Source organism: Odocoileus virginianus, unplaced genomic scaffold (genome assembly GCF_023699985.2).
Source record: "Odocoileus virginianus isolate 20LAN1187 ecotype Illinois unplaced genomic scaffold, Ovbor_1.2 Unplaced_Contig_30, whole genome shotgun sequence".
NCBI classification, from domain to species: Eukaryota; Metazoa; Chordata; class Mammalia; order Artiodactyla; family Cervidae; genus Odocoileus; species Odocoileus virginianus.
The window spans coordinates 530432-549193 of record NW_027224347.1 but is presented as its reverse complement, the minus strand read 5'-3'; the positions used below and the strand labels follow the sequence as shown (position 1 = coordinate 549193).

Sequence of the window (18762 nt, the reverse complement as noted above, 5' to 3'; positions counted from 1 at the left end):
TTCCTCAGTGTGTATGCCCAGCAGTGGGATTGCTGGGTCATATGGCAGTTCTATTTCTAGTTTTTTAAGGAATTTCCACACTGTTCTCCATAGTGGCTGTACTAGTTTGCATTCCTACCAATAGTGTAAGAGGGTTCCCTTTTCATCACACCCTCTCCAGCATTTATTGTTTGGCTGTGTCAGATATCTTTTCATGTGTTTAAGCACTTTGCTACAGATTTGCCTGTTAGCAGGACACAGGGATAGAGACACAGACGTAGAGAATGGACATGTGGACACAGCGAGGGAAAGAGAGAGTGAGAGGAATTGGGAGGATGGATCGACACATACACACTACTGTGTGTAGAATAGATAGCTAGCGTGAAGCTGCTGCATAGCACAAGGAGCTCAGCCTGGTGCGCTCTGATGACCCAGATGGGTGGAGTGGGGGAGGGGTGGGGGAGGGAGGTCCACGAGGGAAGGGTATATGTATACATACAGCTGATTCACTTTGTTGTATAGCAGAAACTAACACAACATTGTAAAGCAATTATACTCCGATAAAATAAAATGTAAACCCTCCCCCAAAGCACTTCTCATCTAGTTTCTTATGAAATGTTCATTCCAAACTTTTCTCTATTTTTCTATTGGCTTGTTTGATTTTTCTTATCAACTTTATAGAGTTCTTTATATATCCTCTTCTTAATAGTCACTTTCTTGAAAGTATGTTTCGATGGATAGAATTTTCATTTTAATTTAGAGCAAACTTTTTTCTTTATATTTAGTACCTTATACGTTAAAGAAATAGTGGTTTAGATTCCAACAACTTAAATATACTTCCCAGTGTTATCTAAAGGAACTTTATTTTTTTACATCTATAATCCATTTGGAAGAGATTTTTGTTTAAGGTATGAGGTGGAGGTCATGCTTATTTTCTGTATAGGAATATAAAATTAACCTAGCAACTTTCATTGAAGAGAACATCTTTTCTCCACAGCTATATGGTTCCATATAGAGTGTCCATATATGTAGTGTTTAAGTTTTGGACTCTTTTCTGCTTTAATACTCCATTTGTCTAATTCTGGGCAAAAATCACATTGTCATAATTATTGTAGCTTTGTAACAGTTCTGTTATTGAATAGAGTAAGACAACTTTATTTCTAAAAATTTATTGTGAATGTTAGAATAACTAGTTAATATACACACACACACACACACACACACACACACACAGACAGACACACACACACCCAATCTACACAGAAATTCTGAGGTTTCAGTGGGATTACACTGAACCAGCTAGGGGAGAATATTTCACAATACTTTACTGAATCATTCAATCCATGAATATGATTTATACTTACCTTTACTTAGTTTCTTTAGCTTCTTTTTTTTCCCATTTATTTTTATTAGTTGGAGGCTAATTACTTTACAATATTGTAGTGGTTTTTGTCATACATTGACATGAATCAGCCATGGATTTACATGTGTTCCCCATCCTGATCCCCCCTCCCACCTCCCTCTCCACCCGATCCCTCTGGGTCTTCCCAGTGCACCAGGCCCAAGCACTTGTCTCAATGCTTTTTCATAGTTTTCAGAGTAGAAGTGTTTTACACCTTTGTGAAATTTATTCTTAAGTATGTGGTTTTTCATGTATTTTAAATAGTAACCCTTTAAATCTACTCTTCTGGTTGTTGGTGGAAAATATGAAAAATATTCTTTCTGTGGTGACATACCATAAATCTTATTTGTGATTCATTTCAGTCTTCTACTTAATCTATAAGGCTTTCAATAAATAATAATATTTACTTTTCTTCTTTCCTTTCCATTTATTCTCTCTGTGTGTGTTACTTCACTTTGGGTGCCTGGATTGGCTGGGTCCTTCTTTGCAATATTGAATAAAACTGGTTTTATAAAACTCACTAGGAAGTGTTCCTTATTTTCCTGTTCTCTCAAAGAGTTTGTGTATTTGGAGCCTATAGTTTGGAAATTAAAGCAAATTGTTCTGTGTTTTCTTTCTGTCTGTATCCCTTCCTACTGTCCTTCTCTTCCTTCTTTTTTCTCTCTCCCTCCATTCCTTTCTTCATTTTGTCCTTTTATCTTTCTTCCCTCCTACTTTTATGTCTTTGTGTTGGTTTTTACATATAAATATAATGTATTTGATAATTATGGGATTATTGAGTCTTTTTTCTTTTATTACTATTCCAAACTATGCTTTTAGATATTTTCACATCTTATCTGAATTTTCAAAAAATGGGTACCCAGGTTTTAAAAATCATTTTCTTTTACATCTTCAAAAGTGTCTGTTGGATTAGTAATGATGTCATTTTTTCATTCCTAATTTTGATTTTTTATGCTTTTCCTCAACTATAATTGATCATTTTTTCCAGTCAGGTTTATTAGTCTTTTTAATGAGTTAACTTTTGTCTTTTTAATCTTATTTATTAGTTAATAGTTTTTAAACAAATCTTTTTGCACTAGCATTTATTACTTTATTCCATTTTCTGGGTTTTTTTTTTGTGGGGGGGAAGAGGTGTTCTTTACTTATTTTTCTAAATTCTGGAGCTAAATACTTAACTAATTTGTTTCCAGAGTTTCTTTTATTTCTTATTATACTCATTTGCTGGGCTCCCCTAGTGGTAAAGAATCCATCTATCAATGTAGGAGATACAGGTTTGATCCCTGGGTTAGGAAGATCCCCTGGAGAAGGAAATACGGCAATCCACTCCAGTGTTCTTGCCTGGGAAATCCCATGGACAGAGGAACCTAGTGGGCTATAAGTCCATGGGGCTGCAAAAGAGTCGGACATGACAGTGACTAAAGAACAAATACTCATTTTCTACTAAAATTTCTCTCTAAGCCCAGTTTTAGCTTTATCTCCATTTTTTTATTTGTTGGAGAAGAAAATGGCAAGAAGAGGAAATATATAAAGACTTTATAACAGAAGAAAAAAATCAAAAGCGTAAGACTTCATTTGTGGAGGGTAGAAGTGAGGTAAGGCATAATAGAACCTGCAAGGTGGTAACAGAGGCACAATTGTATGCACATAATTAACATTACAACTTTACTAACATCACTTCTCTACCATTGTTTGTTCAGTTTTACTAACTTCCAGGGGAAAATAACAAAGGAAAAAATTAATACTGTCTACAGAAAGCTCAGAAATGCTATTACACTCCTAAATCCAATCACCTTAAGATGTAAATGTTTCTACAAGATATGAAATAAGGCACAAAATATCTTTCCTTCAGTGCATTATTTCATACTCTTTACCCAATTCTGATCCTTTCATATGTCTTGGGGCTTGCCTGGTGTCTCAAATGGTAAAGAATCTGCCTGCAATGCAGGAGATGAGTTCAGTCCCTGGGTCAGGAAGATTCCCCTGGAGAAGAGAATGGTACCCACTCCAGTATTCTTGCCTGGAGAATTTCATGGACAGAGGAACCTGGCAAGCTAATCTTATGTCAGAAGATTTTTGTGAGGGGGTAAAGGGGATGTGTTGGAAATGATATTGTCAGAAGAGACAGGAAAGCACTAAATTTCACTCCCATTTCTGTCTTTTCCTTTGTGTGTTAGTTGCTCAGTCATGACCAACTTTTTGTGATCCCATGGAGTATAGTACACCAGGCTCCAAAGCCCATGGGGTTTCCCAGGCTAGAATACTGGAGTGAGTTGCCATTTCCTTCTCCACAGGATCTTCCCTCTTAGAGTCTTGTAATCTTCATTATCTACCCTTGAGTACTTAAGGATTGGAGCTGGTGCTAGAAATTTTAGAATTCAAGTTCAGCAATAGTAGATCGTAATACCAGAATATGAATCCCCATGTCTAAACCAGGACAAAAAATACATTTATATGATATTAAGGGATTGAAGATTAACATTTCTTTGATTCCCTCAAATCAGAAGAATAAATAGAGAATTTTTTTTCCCCAGGGCATCATGGATGTTTTTTAAAAGAGAATCTAATAAAACTTCCAATTCCAGTTGATTGTTCTTCAAGCTTTCATACTGTCACTTTACCAGGCACAAAGGTTATTTTATAACCACACGTATAACCTCTCTTACTCCTTCCACTATCTCACACATCCCTTACTCCAGCTATAGTAACCATGTAGAATCCTTGGTGTATCAGGCTATGTCATATTTCATTGACTTCAGAGACCTGTGCCCGGGGCCTGGAAGATCCTTATGCTTTTACATGTTACATATTATTCTTAGTCCAAGTAGTTAGCTCTTCAAACAATTCTTTGAATCTGCAATTTGATCTAGATATTTTCTTCAGTATCATATAGCCTTCTGGATATAATTATATGATAACACTCCTATTCATTGCCATTATTATATATATTTAATTTTATGTCCCTGACACCAGACTATATAAACTAGAGGACAAGGATGTTTCTTATATAAACTTGTATTACCACCACTAAGGAAAAGTGCAATGTTACTCACAATAAAATGTTGAAAGAAGCGAGGAAGGAAGTAAGGCTATTTCTATCTAGGACATTGCATGATCAGACTTGCTACTTTGTGTTTGGAAATAGTTTGTAGAAAGCTTTACGGATTTGTTTGGTCTTCACACTATATATAATAGGGTTCAGCACTGGGGGAAATAGGAAATGGAGATTTGACATCAGTGTATGGACATATGGAGGAGCACTATGCCCAAACCGATGTACCAAAGCCAAGATGACCCAGGGAATATAGAAGATGGCAACAGCACCAACATGAGAGATGCAAGTGCCAAAAGCCTTTTGCCTTTCCTCTGGGGAGGCAATGCTAAGGATGGACTTGATGATCAGCATGTAGGAGAGGAAAATGCAGGGAATATCTATACCTGAGGTCAGAATGAGAGCAACTAACCCACAGATGCTGTTGACCTTGATACTTGAGCAAGAACACTTAATCACATCAGGGTGGTAGCAATAGGAGTGAGAAAGCACATTAGGACCACAGAAGGATAACTTCTTAAGGAGCAGGAGCAAGGGCATCAGGTTGACGAGCATTCGTACAAAAATTACCATACCAGCTTTGATGATTCTAGAGCTGGTTAGAATCATAGCATATCTTAGGGGGTTGCAGATGGCAACAAAGCGGTCAAAAGCCATGGCCAAAAGCACAGAAGATTCCATGAGGGTGAATCCATGCAGAAAGAACATCTGCAGAATGCAAGCATCCAGGCTGATGGTCCTGGCATTGAACCAGAGGACACCGAGTGTTGTGGGAAGAGAGGAAATAGTGATGCCAATGTCGGTGCTGGAGAGCATGGATAGGAAGTAGTACATGGGCTCATGGAGGCTAGAGTCTGTGATCACTACATACAGGATGGTGCTATTCCCCAGAAGGGCAATCACACAAAGGCAGCAAAAGGGGATAGAAAACCAGACGTGAAAAGCTTCTAGCCCTGGAACTCCAGTCAAGAAGAAAGTTGGGGAAGTGGAATTACCAACGGACAGCATGGTGGCCTGAGTGAAATGGTATTCTCCTTCACTTAGTTCCTGCAATGATACATTTCATTGAGTCAGAACTACTCTCTGTCAGATATTCTGATAATTGTTCTAATGATTATACCTCATGTAGTCCCTACAGAGTTAGAGGTAGCTTTTATCTATCATCTTTATTTTACAGATGTTTCAGCTAGATTAAATTAACCCATTAAACAAGTAAAAGATAAGTCTGACTCAAACCTGTCATTTTTCCTACTCTGTCATACTTAGCATATGCTATGAACAGCAGGACTGAAACTAGGGTGAGGCAAGAAAGACTTTTGCCTTGAGAATGGGATATAAGGATGGTGCTAAAAAAAGAAAAAAACAGCAATTGGATACATAACATTTTTATGCAATATTTTAAAAAGTAAAAACCAATGCAAAAATATCCATGACAAACAGAACATCAAAATTCTGAACCAGAGCTGTGTCAAACCACATTGGAGTCCAAAGCAAAATGAAAAATGTACATCACTATGTACATGTTTTTATGCATTTTTTGATACTTAATGTTTTCCAGAACAGTAATATAACTTTGATGTTTTATTGATCATGGACTAAAAAATTAGATTAGATTAAAATACTGCATTAAAACATTATTTATCATAATTGCTAAATTTTTTGGTGTCCCCTTAAATTTTTCACTCCCCTCCCTGTAGTACTGGCCTTTAGCAGTTGCTATCCTTGCTATGACCTCCCATTCCAACATGCTGCTGCTGCTGCTAAGTCACTTCAGTCGTGTCCGACTCTGTGTGATCCCATAGATGGCAGCCCACCAGGCTCCCCCATCCCTGGGATTCTCCAGGCAAGAACACTGGGTGGGTTGCCATTTCCTTGTTCCCCATCCCAACATAAATGATGCTAAAAGAAATTTTCATGATTCTGAGTTTCAGGGAAAATAGAATACTTAACTTGTATTTTGAACTTTTAGAGTACTGTTGGAGGGTTTCTTTTTCCCCTCACTCCCATTTCCAGCCCCTTCCCCACTATTTCCCCAAGCCTAGAAAGAGGCAGGAAAGAAACATTTCTTTCTTTTTCATATTTCTACTCCAGCTTTCCCCGCTTCTCTGTGACCTTGGTGCTTCTCCCCCACATCTTCTCTTTTTGTCATCTCCTTACCTGCTATGGTATGCTTTCCTTACTGGAGGAAAAAGTTCCTTGCCTTTACAAGACCCCATCAAAGAGAGAAGTGAAAACTCCTGACTGATGGAACTGCTTTCTGGGGCACTTGGCTGGGGAGAATCTACAATTTCAGCCTTTTCAAGCAGGAGCAAATAGCCATTTAAATAGCTTTGCCCACATGACAGCCCTGCCAAGAGCAGAATCCCTGGCCCCAGAAGGGCCTCGTAACCCACTCCAGAGAAAATGCATGAATTTTTTCAGGCATTTGATACACTTGAAGAAAACCTCCTGAGTGTAACATTTTTGTACAGACATTAACCACAGCTTTCCTGCTGTGAATTACACCCTTGGAAGGGGAAAGAGATGGAAGTGACATAACTGAGCATCAACACATGACTGCAGAGGCAGGACTCATTACATATATCATCTGGTAGTCTTACTTTAGCATCTCATTCCTTGCATTCTGCATTTAAAGAAAAAAAAATCACTGACAGAAAGAAGTAAGCACTAGTAAATATTATTTCAATGATTTAAGGAGGGATTAAAAGGAACAAAAAAGACCAAAAGAAACTGCAGAAACAAGTCTTTAATAAATAGAATTTTTTGACATGTTCTGAAATAATGATAACTATCATTTTTGAGCAGCTACTATGTACTGTATTTTATGGCTTAATTAATTCATACATTTGTGGCTGTTTTTGTTGACAAATTTATTTAAATAATTATGGTGAGTGTGTACTATGTTCTGACCTGTTCTGACAGTGACATCTAATAATGGGGGAAGCAGATACATTACATTTACTTAAACCCATTTTTAATTTTTATTTGGCTATGCTAGGTCTTAGTTGTGGCATGCAGGATCTTTGATCTTCCTTGTGGCACACAGGATCTTCTCATTGGCTATGTGGGATCTTTAGTTGAAGTAGGTGGGATCTAGTTCCCTGACCAAGGATTGAACCTGGGCCCCCTGCATTGGGAGTGTGGAGTCTTAGCCACTGGACCACCAGGGAGAGTGAAAAGTGGTAGTCACTCAAGTCATGTCCAATTCTTTGCAACCCCGTGGACTGTAGCCCACAAGGCTCCTCTGTCCATGGGATTCTCCAAGCAAGGATACTGGAGTGGGTTGCCATGTCCTCCTCCAGGAGATCTTCCTGACCCAGGATCGAACCCAGGTCTCCTGCATCGCATGGGGATTCTTTACTGTCTGAGCCACTAGGGAAGTCCCTACTTAAACTACTTTGGATTAAATGTTTTGAGCTGGGGAGACTGGCCTGGATTATCCAGGTGGACTTGGTGTAATCACAAAGGTTTTTATAAGAAGGAGGCATGAAGCTCAGAGTTGGAGTAAGACATGGAACTATGGAAGGAGAGGTTGGAGATCTGTAAGGAAGGGGACGCAAGCTAAGGAATGCAGACCAGCTCTAGAAACTGGAAAAGGCAAGGAAACAATTTTCCCCTAGAGCCTTCAGAAAGAATTCAACTCTGCTGAAACCTTGATTTTTAGCCCCACAACATTTATTTTAGACCTTGACCTCCAAACTGTAAGAAAATGCATTTGTGGTATTTTAAGCCACTGAATTTATACTGATTTATGGTAATTTGTTAAGCAGTATGAAAATACTAATTCAGAACTCACCCACAAGGCAGTGTGAGTAAAGGTTACTCCACTGGTGCCCAAATGCCTTTTTTGCTGTTGGCAAATAGCCACACTGCTTTTGGCACCTCAAACTAAGATCTCTCCTTTTTAATCATCTTTTCTTGACACTTGGAGGATTCTATTTGGAGATGAGGCCAAGAAATGCCAAGAAAAAAATCGATTATATGAATTATTTAAAATGTAACATTTGCTAATAAATACATAGTTTAGAAAGGATATTTCATATTTAACTATATAATTTAATCCACAACACTATATAATTTATTTATAATTATCATTCTAATTTAACAGGAGAGGAAGCTGAAGTCCTAGTGTGTTAAAGCAATTTATTCAAATTTATGCAGCTGGTAAATTGCAGCATATTACCCTAAGCTTAAATACTTTTCCACTCAATTATTGCTCCTCATCATATTTGAAGGAGTGCATACTTCAGAGGTATAACAACAAATATAAATAATACAATTTTCCTTTTTGCTATCACTTTCTACACAAGTTCATACTGAAAGTATAAGCATTTTGGAATCTGACTGATATTTAAATCTTAACTCTGTCTTCACTACTTTGTGACATTGGGTAGGTACTTGTCTCATTGATAAAATGTGGATAATAATATAATAATATTGTGAAAATGACTTGAGACAAAGTCTGTACAACACAACATAGTGTTCGTCACATGGATAATATTCAATGAATGGAAGACTTATTTGGATAGAACTTGGCAAAAACTTATATTTTTGTAATTACATTTGGAGTATTTAAAATATTCTAGTTGTGGATTAAATAAAAGTTTCTGTATACTCTATGTATATTATATATAGTATATGAAGTACTTGGTGTGTGGTCTGATGCGGACTAAAACTATGGAAAATGTTAATTGTTCTTATCACTAATTTGAAAATGACAACAGCTGATTTGTTTATTTCTTCACCCCTTTCTTTTATCTCCTTCTCCTGGTAGAAAGGAATTTTACAAAATGCAATATGCATACACTTATGCTATGAGGAACTGTCAGAATGAATAAGAAAGTGTTCATTCATCCTGTAGCTACTTGCCCAAGTTCACTATTACAAGGGACTTATTCATTTTAAGAGTCTACTCCTTCTGTCTAATTATTGAGCCAGGTAGAATAAAACTGAGGACTTGGGCTGGTGCTCTCCCTGGATATCATGTTGCAAGTAAATGCAGAAGACGGAGTTCATGTCACAGTCCCAGTAGAGCTGGGCATAGAATTCTACCCCTAGAATACTTCACAGGCACACTGCAGATCATTCCTGGAGAAAGGACACTGTGATCCTATCCTTTCTCAATCTTCTTTATTCCCTCTGCTTTCTCCAAACAAGTGTGCTAACAGATACTTATTTTTTGAGTGGAACAGGCTATAACAAGAAAGATTATAAGGCCTTGATGTGCTCCCTCCGTGGGGTAAGCTTTCATTGATTTTTGAAAGGAATCCAGGGTTTTAGTGGCTAGAGTTTTGAGATGCAATGGTGGCTCAGGTCATAAAGCATCTGCCCGCAATGCGGGAGACCCAGGGTTCGATCCCTGGTTTGGGAAGATCCCCTGGAGAAGGAAATGGCAACCCACTCCAGTATTCTTGCCTGGAAAATCCCATGGACAGAGGAGCCTGGTAAGCTACAGTCCATGGGGTCGCAAAGAGTCGGACATGACTGAGCAACTTCACTTTCTTTTCTCACGTGAACTATTGAAGTAGGGGGAGAGGCTTCTAGGAGGCTGAGGCTCAGTCACACAGAATTTATCAGTAGTGGCATTGTCTTCCAAATTCATCTGCTTCTTTTTCTATGTGTGACTTGATGGATAACGGGTGTAGAGGAAAAGTGTCTGTATATGTGTCCAAAGGGGTATCAGTCACCTCATTCCCCTCGTTATGGCTGTTTTCAACACTTGGCAGAGTCAACTACAGAACCAGCATTCACAGAGCAGTTGGAATGCCAAAGAGAAGAGCAGCATAAATTTATCATGCCCTTTGGATAAGGGACCAGTCCGGGCTTAAGAATTTTGAAGGGTTAAGAAGATAAGAGTCGTGCTTAATACAAGGATAAGAGTAGATACTTTCTCAGTAAGTTCAGTGTGATTTAATTCAATAAAGCGATTAAGTATTTTGTTGACCCCTGCCCCCATTAAGGAAACAAGGAATTCAATGTGTGCATGTTGCTAAGTCTCTTTGCAACCTCATGGACTGCCAGGCTCCTCTGTTCTTGGGATTTCCCAGGCAAGAATACTGGAGTGGGTGGTCATTCCTTCTCTAGGGGATCTTCCTGACCTACAGATCGAACCCATGTCTCCTGCTTGGCAGGCGGATTCTTTATCACTGTGCCACCTGGGAAGCCCAAGGATTCAATGCTGTGAGTAATTGTTGAATGAGTGGATGATTGAATACAGATAGGAGATCAGACCACAGCTATGTGCTTTTAACTGTGTCTCTCTCAATAGATCTCCTGTTCCTGGCTCCTTGCCTACACCTTCCTGCTACAATGGATCTGACAAGTATCACTGATGTTTCCAGAAATAAGAGAACTACTGCTGCAGATCTGGGTAACAGCATTCACTGAGACCTTTCTATTCCATTCCAGGAGACAATTAAAACAGGGGACCTACTGGGGAAGTATCCTGCCCCTGTTTTATTGTTCAGTCACTGAGTTGTGTCCAACTCTTTGTGACCCCATGGACTGCAGCATGCCAGGCTTCCCTGTCCTTCACCATCTCCTGGAACTTGCTCAAACTCATGTCCATTGAGTCAGTGATGCCATCAAACCATCTCATCCTCTGTTGTCCCCTTCTTCTGCTTTCAATCTTTCCCAGCATCAGGGTCTTTTCTAATGAGTCAGTTCTTTGCATCAGGTGGCCAAAGTATTGGAGCTTCAGTTTTACCATCAGTCCTTCCAATGAATATTCAGGGTTGATTTCCTTTAAGATTGTCTGGTTTGATCCCCTGCAGTCCCACTCTTAGGAGTCTTCTCCAACGCCCCATTGGCCTTGAACATCTTTTAAAACATGAAATTTACAAAAAAGAAACTGGCAGATGTTCCTTTTTAAAACTCTTCCAAGGGAGCCATGTTACATGACTCCAGGGGCATCATTAGTATGAATAATCATGGGAATGTCTCATCAGAGTTGTAAACATGTAGTGGATTTCTTAGAAGGGATCAATTCCTACCGAGTAGATCTGCCTTTTGTTTATTTCCACCCATTCCCTTTCTGCCTCTGCTCTACATTCTGACTCAGAAAGATACCCAAGGATCTTACTTGGATTGTTTGGTTTCTGTTTCCTCATCTACAAAATGTAACTGGATAGACACTTGTACATACACACGTGCAGTGATGCAAATGTCTGTAAGAAATACTGGAGCTAGTATCTGGAGGGCTTCCAGAAATGAGAGATCCTAAATCTTTTCCCTGTGGGTCCACATCTAAGATAGACCCACTGAGAACTGAAACCCAAAGACTGAGACTACATTGATCTTGGATGAGGTTGGGGTGGAGGCTGTGGTCTGTGAAGTCAGGCATCAAACCTCCTTGGGCCTTTCTCTCTCTCCTTCTCTGGCCCTGGGAGTCCAAGGCTCAGAAGACAGACTAGGATTAGTCAGTGACTCCAGGGTTAGCTGACTGAGAGTCAATATTAAAATGCACAATCAGATCACTAGGGTGTTTAGGGGTAAGTGAGTGTGATGACAGCAGATTTTACCAGTTTCTGTTAGAGTACACACGTGCATGCTAAGTCACTTCAGTTGTGTCCGACTCTTTGTGACCCTATGGACCATAGCCCACCAGGCTCCTCTGTCCATGTGCCCTCCTCCAGTGGGTCTTCCCTACACAGGGATTGAACCCACATCTCTTATGTCTCCTGCTTTGGCAGGCAGACTCTTGACCACTAGCGCCACCTGGGAAGCTGTGAGAGCACATCAAGTGCTAGTCACTCCTCGGTCTGTGGGGATTCTCCAGGCAAGAATACTGGAGTGGGTTGCCATTCTCTTCTCCAGGGGATCTTCCTGACCCAGGGATTGAACCCAGGTCTCCTGCATTGCAGGCGGATTCTTTACCATCTGAGCCACCAGGGAAGTCTGTGAGAACACGGAGGAGTACTTTTTAGGATGAGCTATGAACTATTGATCTCTATAACCGCAGCCCTGACATATAAGTGATAAAGAAATGCTTGTTGAATATGAAATGCCGTCATACTGAAAACCCTGTGTCTGCCCTACAAAGAGTAGACAATACTGATGCAGGTTTCCCATTAGAAATTACTCTAGAACTGAATTCTGAGAGCTTGGCTTGGTTCTTAGCAATGTTTAAAAACCAGGAAAAGCTGACTTGCCAGGGATGCATTTGGTAAGGTCTGTCCGATCTCTCTTGGTCACTTGTGTCATGTTAGAGATGTGTGTTACCTGAGAGAAGAGAGGGACAGTGATAACTCTGCCTGTCTTACAAAGGGGAAATTGAATTCCTCAATCACAGTACTCATTTGATACTTTTTACAAATGGCTACAGAGAACCTGGAATTCAGTTACAAATTTGATGTCCTGAACCCATTGGCTCTTGTGTGATGAAGGCAATCATCTATTTTCATCAATTCAGAACAGCTAAGGATACTTCTAATCAGGATGGACTTCAGAGATCATGCGGTGGTAGAGAATCTGCCAGCCAGTGCAGGAGACACAGGAGTTGTGGGTTCAATCCCTGGATTGGGAACATCCCCTGGAGGATGAAATGGCAACTCACACCAGTATTCTTGCCTGGAGAATCCCATGGAGAGAAGCCTGGCAGACTACAGTCCATGGGGTCACAATGAGTCAGACACGACTGAGTGCAGGAGAGAGCTGCATAGCTCAAGTACTAAGTTTTTATACTGGAGCTGGAATTGTAGGTATTCAGGATGTTTATTTTGATTCTCTCCTACCATTTAAATGCTCTGATGGACAGTTTCTCTTGTTCTCCACTCTATTCCCATCCTCTTACGGAATGTTTGGTGTAGATAACTGTTCAATAAATCGTTTCTTGAACATAAACTTTAAAATGTTTCAAATATTTTGCATTTGTTAATTAAAAAGAAGAGAATGAGGGAAATTGTTATTTACATAATGAACATATCTCATTTGACCAACAGAGATCTTCAAAATTTCCATGGGGATAAATGAAAGGGGGCTTTAGGACTGGGATCCAATTTTGGAGGGATGAGGGGATAATATACATGGAAATGCCATCTTGTGCTTCATAGTGAAATTGTCAGGACAATGGTATCACACAGGAAAAAATTCATTCATTCACTCATTTTTTTGTGAGTTAGTTTTGGGGATAGAATAGTAGGCAATTATTTTATGCTTTCATGAATTTATATTCAAGTCAGAGGAATAAATAACAAATAAGTAACTTAAATAATTATTTAAATTAGTTGGGCTAAGATACATAGAAAATAAAATGTGTTGAAAGAAAATAATAAGGGGCAGAATATAGTTAAGATACAAAGGTTAAAAAATAACTCACTGATAAGGTGGTATTAGTTGAAAACTACAGAATGATGAGACATAGAAAGTTCTAGAAGCAAACCATGTGGAGAACTGGTATGATTAAAAGCAAAGCCCTAAGAGCAGTGAGAAGTGGATATGTTTGGAAGTAAAAGACAAGAATGGTAGAAAAAGTGAAGCAAGAGAGAAGGATAACAATATAACAACTGAGGTATGTAGAAAAGACAAAGTATACTCCTGAGCAAGAATAGGAGATGAATCATTCATTCATGCAACTGTATGAATGAATCTGAAAAGCTTTATACTGAGTGGGACACCAGACTAAAGTTTTAGTGAAAGAAAAAATTAACTAAACTCAAGTTTTAGTGAAAGAAAGAACTCAGATTAGGATTTGCCTGCTTGGGAGGAGGGGAGTGTTTAACTAAAAGACACAGCAAAAATCTTTATGAAGTGATGGGAATTTTCTATATCCTAATTGAGCAGGTTGCCACACAGACACTTACATGTGTCAGAACTCATTAAACTATGTCTTAAGATATTCCCATTTTACTGTCTCAAGTTATATAGCCATAAAATGATTTTTAAAAGAAAAAGGAAGAGACTCACAAATATTAACTGATTTCTTGATAAAGGGATCGAAATTCCAGGAAACTCTAAAATTTGGGAATTTTGACAATGGTCCTTCAGAACACCCATTTATTTCTGGAGGCACTTTTAGGCCCCAATAGCTATTTCTTCTCAGAAAAGCAAACATACTCCTGATTTCTCTTTAAACACCTTCATCTGATGTTGATTTTTTTTTTTTTTAACATTGGCTTTAAAAACAGGAGAGCCTGAATTTTAGAATCTTCTTCACCACTGATTGTGACAAGAGAGAGGTGAGTGAGAATAGAAATATATATGTGATACATGCTTATATTACCTTGACTGTGGTGATGGTATCACGGATGTATGCATATGCCCAAATTAATCAAAATGTAAGCTTTAAATATGTGATTAATTAAATGAAATTAATCAAATACAATTAAATTTATTAAAATGAAAATTGGAAAAGGTCAGTTTTCATTCCAATCCCTAAGAAAGGCAATGCCAAAGAATGGTCAAACTACCTCACAATTGCACTCATCTTATATGCTAGCAAAGTAATGCTCAAAATTCTCCAAGCCAGGCTTCAACAGTATATGAACTGTGAACTTCCAGATGTTCAAGCTGGATTTAGAAAAGGCAGAGGAATCAGAGATCAAATTGCCAACATCTGTTGGATTATCGAAAAAGCAAGAGAGTTCCAGAAAAACATCTACTCTGCTTCATCAACTATGCCAAAGCCTTTGACTATGACTGTGTGGATCACAACAAACTGGAAATTCTTAAAGAGATGGGAATATCAGACCACCTGACCTGCCTCCTGAGAAATCTGTATGCAGGCCAAGAAGCAACAGTTAGAATTGGACATGGAAAAACAGGACTGGTTCCAAATGGGAAAGGAGTATATCAAGGCTATATATTGTCACCTTGCTTATTTAACTTATATGCAGAATACATCATGCAAAATGCCAGGCTGATGAAGCACAAGCTGGAATCAAGATTGCCAGGAGAAATATCAATAACCTCAGATACACAGATGACACCACCCTTATGGCAGAAAGCAAAGAAGAACTAAAGAGCCTCTTGATGAAAGTGAAAGAAGAGAGTGAAAAAGTTGGCTTAAAACTCAACATTCAGAAAACTAAGATCATGGCATCTGGTCCCATCACTTCATGGCAAATAGATGGGGGAACAATGGAAACAGTGAGAGACTTTATTTTGGGGGGGGGGGGGGAGCTCCAAAATCACTGCAGATGGTGACTGCAGCCATGAAATTAAAAGATGCTTACTCCTTGGAAGAAAAGCTATGACCAACCTAGACAGCATATTAAAAAGCAAAGACATTACTTTGCCAACAAAGGTCCATCTAGTCAAAGCTATGGTTTTTCCAGTAGTCAGGCAGGCATGGATGTGAGAGTTGGATTATAAAGAAAGCTGAGTGCTGAAGAATAGATGCTTTTGAACTGTGGTGTTGGAGAAGACTCTTGAGAGTCCCTTGGACTGCAAGGAGATCCAACCAGTCCATCCTAAAGGAAATCAGTCCTGAATCTTCATTAAAAGGACTGATGTTGAAGCTGAAGCTCTATACTTTGGCCACCTGATGTGAAAAACTGACTCATCAGTATTAGGAAAAGACCCTGATGCTAGGAAAAATTGAAGGCAGGAGGAGAAGGGGAGAGAGAGGATGAGATGGTTGGATGACATCACCAACTTGATGGACATGAGTTTCAGTAAGCTTCGGGAATTGGTGATGGACAGGAAAGCCTTGTGTGCTACAGCCCATGGGGTCGCAAAGAACTGGACACTGAGCTACTGAACTGAACCGAAACACGTGCAACTATTTGTATGTTACATATATCTCAATACAGACTTTCCTAGTGGCTCAGATGGTAAAGAGTCTGCTTACAGTACAGGAGACCCAGGTTCAATCTCTGGATCAGGAAGATCCCCTGGAAAAGGAAATGGCAACCCACTCCAGTATTCTTGCCTGGAGAATTCCATGGACAGAGGAGCCTGGCAGGCTACAGCCCATGGAGTTGCAAAGATTTGGACATGACTGAGTTAGTTTCACTTCACTATACCTCAATAAATTTGAAAAAAAAAATTGTGACATTCTGGCAAACTTTATGCATTTATATCATCAATGCCTTAACTGTGGGGACCTTGGGGTGATTAAAACCCTATGCTTTGAGTTGGGAGTCTTTTCTACAACATCCTTGAATAACCCTGTCCCTGATCTGTTTGGTTCTAACTCCATAGATGATGGGGTTGAGCATGGGAGGTACCAGGAGATAGAGAATAGCAAACATGATGTGTACTACTTGGGGCACATTATGTCCAAAGCGGTGGGTAAGAAAAGTAAAGAGGGCTGGGATATAAAGAGCCAAGATGACACAGATATGGGAGGCACATGTGCCAAAAGCCTTGAGCCGGGCTTCACCTGAGGGTAACCCCAGAACAGTTCTCAGAATTATTACATAGGATACACTGATGACAATAATATCAAAGCCAACCACAGAGAAGGCCACAAAAAGTCCATATGCACGATTTACTCTAGTGTCAGCACACACCAACTTCAGCACAGCCATGTGCTCACAGTATGACTGGGGGATGATCCGATTGGGGCAGAAGCGCATCCTGGACACCATGAAGCAGAAAGGACTCACCCACAGTAGCCCTCTCATCATCACACCTGCCCCCAGTTTACCCACGACAGATGGGGTCAGGACACCAGAGTGATGCAGCGGGAAGCAGATAGCCACGTAGCGGTCCAAGGCCATAGCCATGAGCAACCCGGACTCCACAGAAGAAAAGGCATGGATGAAGAACAGCTGGACGAGGCAGGCATGGTATTCAATCTCATGATCATGGAACCAGAATATGGCCAGCATTTTAGGTTGTGTGGAAGTGGAGAGGACCAGGTCAGTGGTAGCCAGCATGGCCAGAAAGAGGTACATGGGCTCATGCAAGGTGGGATCAGTTCGGATTACATGAAGGAGAGTGATATTGCCGACTAGAGCCACAACATACATGGCACAGAATGGAAAGGCAACCCAAAACTGGGAATTCTCCAATCCTGGGATCCCAAGCAGGATGAAGGACACAGGATGAGAAGAGCTGTTCCCTGAAGTCAACATCATAGGATGGTTAATGTTTCTCCATTGGAAAGGTGATCTAGTCTCTGCAGGTGATCGCTTTAAAGTAAATTATTATTATTATTTATAATCCTTTGGATGGAAGAATTGAATATAGGGCAACTGGGCTTAATGGTAAGCTACAATGAATTCAGCTATTTTAATATACAAAATTTTGTAATATAATACATTGCTAACCTTCATTTTCACTCATATTTATGTCATTGAAAATAGGGTCAGGACATACTAGTTGCAAGTACAATATTTTATAAATTTTGAAAGTAGAATCTGCTGAAGGAAAACTATCTTGGAAAATAATGTCATAGTACTTCTTTCCCTCTGTTCTACTTATAACTAACAACCGATTCACTTAACCTTTCTCATAGATCCCTCCATCACACTTGGGAAGCCCTGCCTCAGGGAAGCAGTTGATTCACTACACCACACCAATGAACCCATTCCTGGGGACCCAGGCTCTGTGGATGTGGGGAACAGTGATCTGTCCTTGCTCTTCCCACAGGGAAAGGGCTCCTGTTTCTTCAAACGGGATGACTATGCAGGGGACATCTCTGCAGGGGACGACTCTGTAGAGGATCCCACTGTCTCCCTGCTGTTCGGTTCTAGACTCCCAAAGCTAAGGACCCCAGCATCTCCTTAGGCCCCAGGAGGAAGGTTGGCCTGTACTTTCCCTCTGCCCTCTCCCAGGACAGGGCTGGTCTCAGGGAGATGGAGCAAGCATACTAGCCAAGGGCACCAGGCTGGTTAGAGGTTGAGTCAGGCCTCGACCCCCTGTGCCCTGTCTTTCTCTGGACTATATACACACTTGGACTGACCAGTGTTGTGGGTATTCAGAGTCAGTGTATTTGTATTTTACATGAGGATCTCATTTTCTTCTTCTGCAGAAATATTCAGATATATACACAGCAGATATCCAGATGAGACAGGCAGAGTTCTATTAAAAAAAAACAGGCTCTATGCTGTGGCCTCCTACATCAGAATTCAAACACAGGCAACAGCACAACACATGGGCCACTTTTCAGGGTAGGAAGTCAGTTTGGAAAAGTCTTTGGCTTAAAGGCCCTAAGCAGTTTATTTAGTGACACTGAGTTAGCTTTGACTCTAAGACAATTACTATGAGGATCTGACTCATAGGTATCTGATTGACCAATTGTGTACCGATTGCATAAGGAACTTAGTGTATGGCTCTTCCTTGTTGTAGGATCAGCAAACATTTTCTGTAAAAGGTCAGATCATCAATATTGTAGGCTTTCTGGGCCATATAATCTGTTACAACTAATCAGCTCAGCAGAGTAGCA

General features: G+C 39.9%; 2 protein-coding genes across 2 annotated transcripts; both read right to left on the bottom strand.

Annotated features, from left to right (window-relative positions):
* Positions 1-4502: 4502 nt before the first annotated feature.
* Positions 4503-5438, bottom strand: LOC110136636 (olfactory receptor 51F1-like). Its single transcript, XM_020892449.2, has one exon. It carries the CDS (start codon positions 5436-5438, stop codon positions 4503-4505), a length of 936 nt encoding a protein of 311 aa, XP_020748108.2.
* An 11054-nt stretch (positions 5439-16492) lies between these two features.
* LOC139034154 (olfactory receptor 52R1-like) lies at positions 16493-17452 on the bottom strand. The gene has a single exon (XM_070464581.1). It carries the CDS (start codon positions 17450-17452, stop codon positions 16493-16495), a length of 960 nt encoding a protein of 319 aa, XP_070320682.1.
* Positions 17453-18762: the final 1310 nt, after the last annotated feature.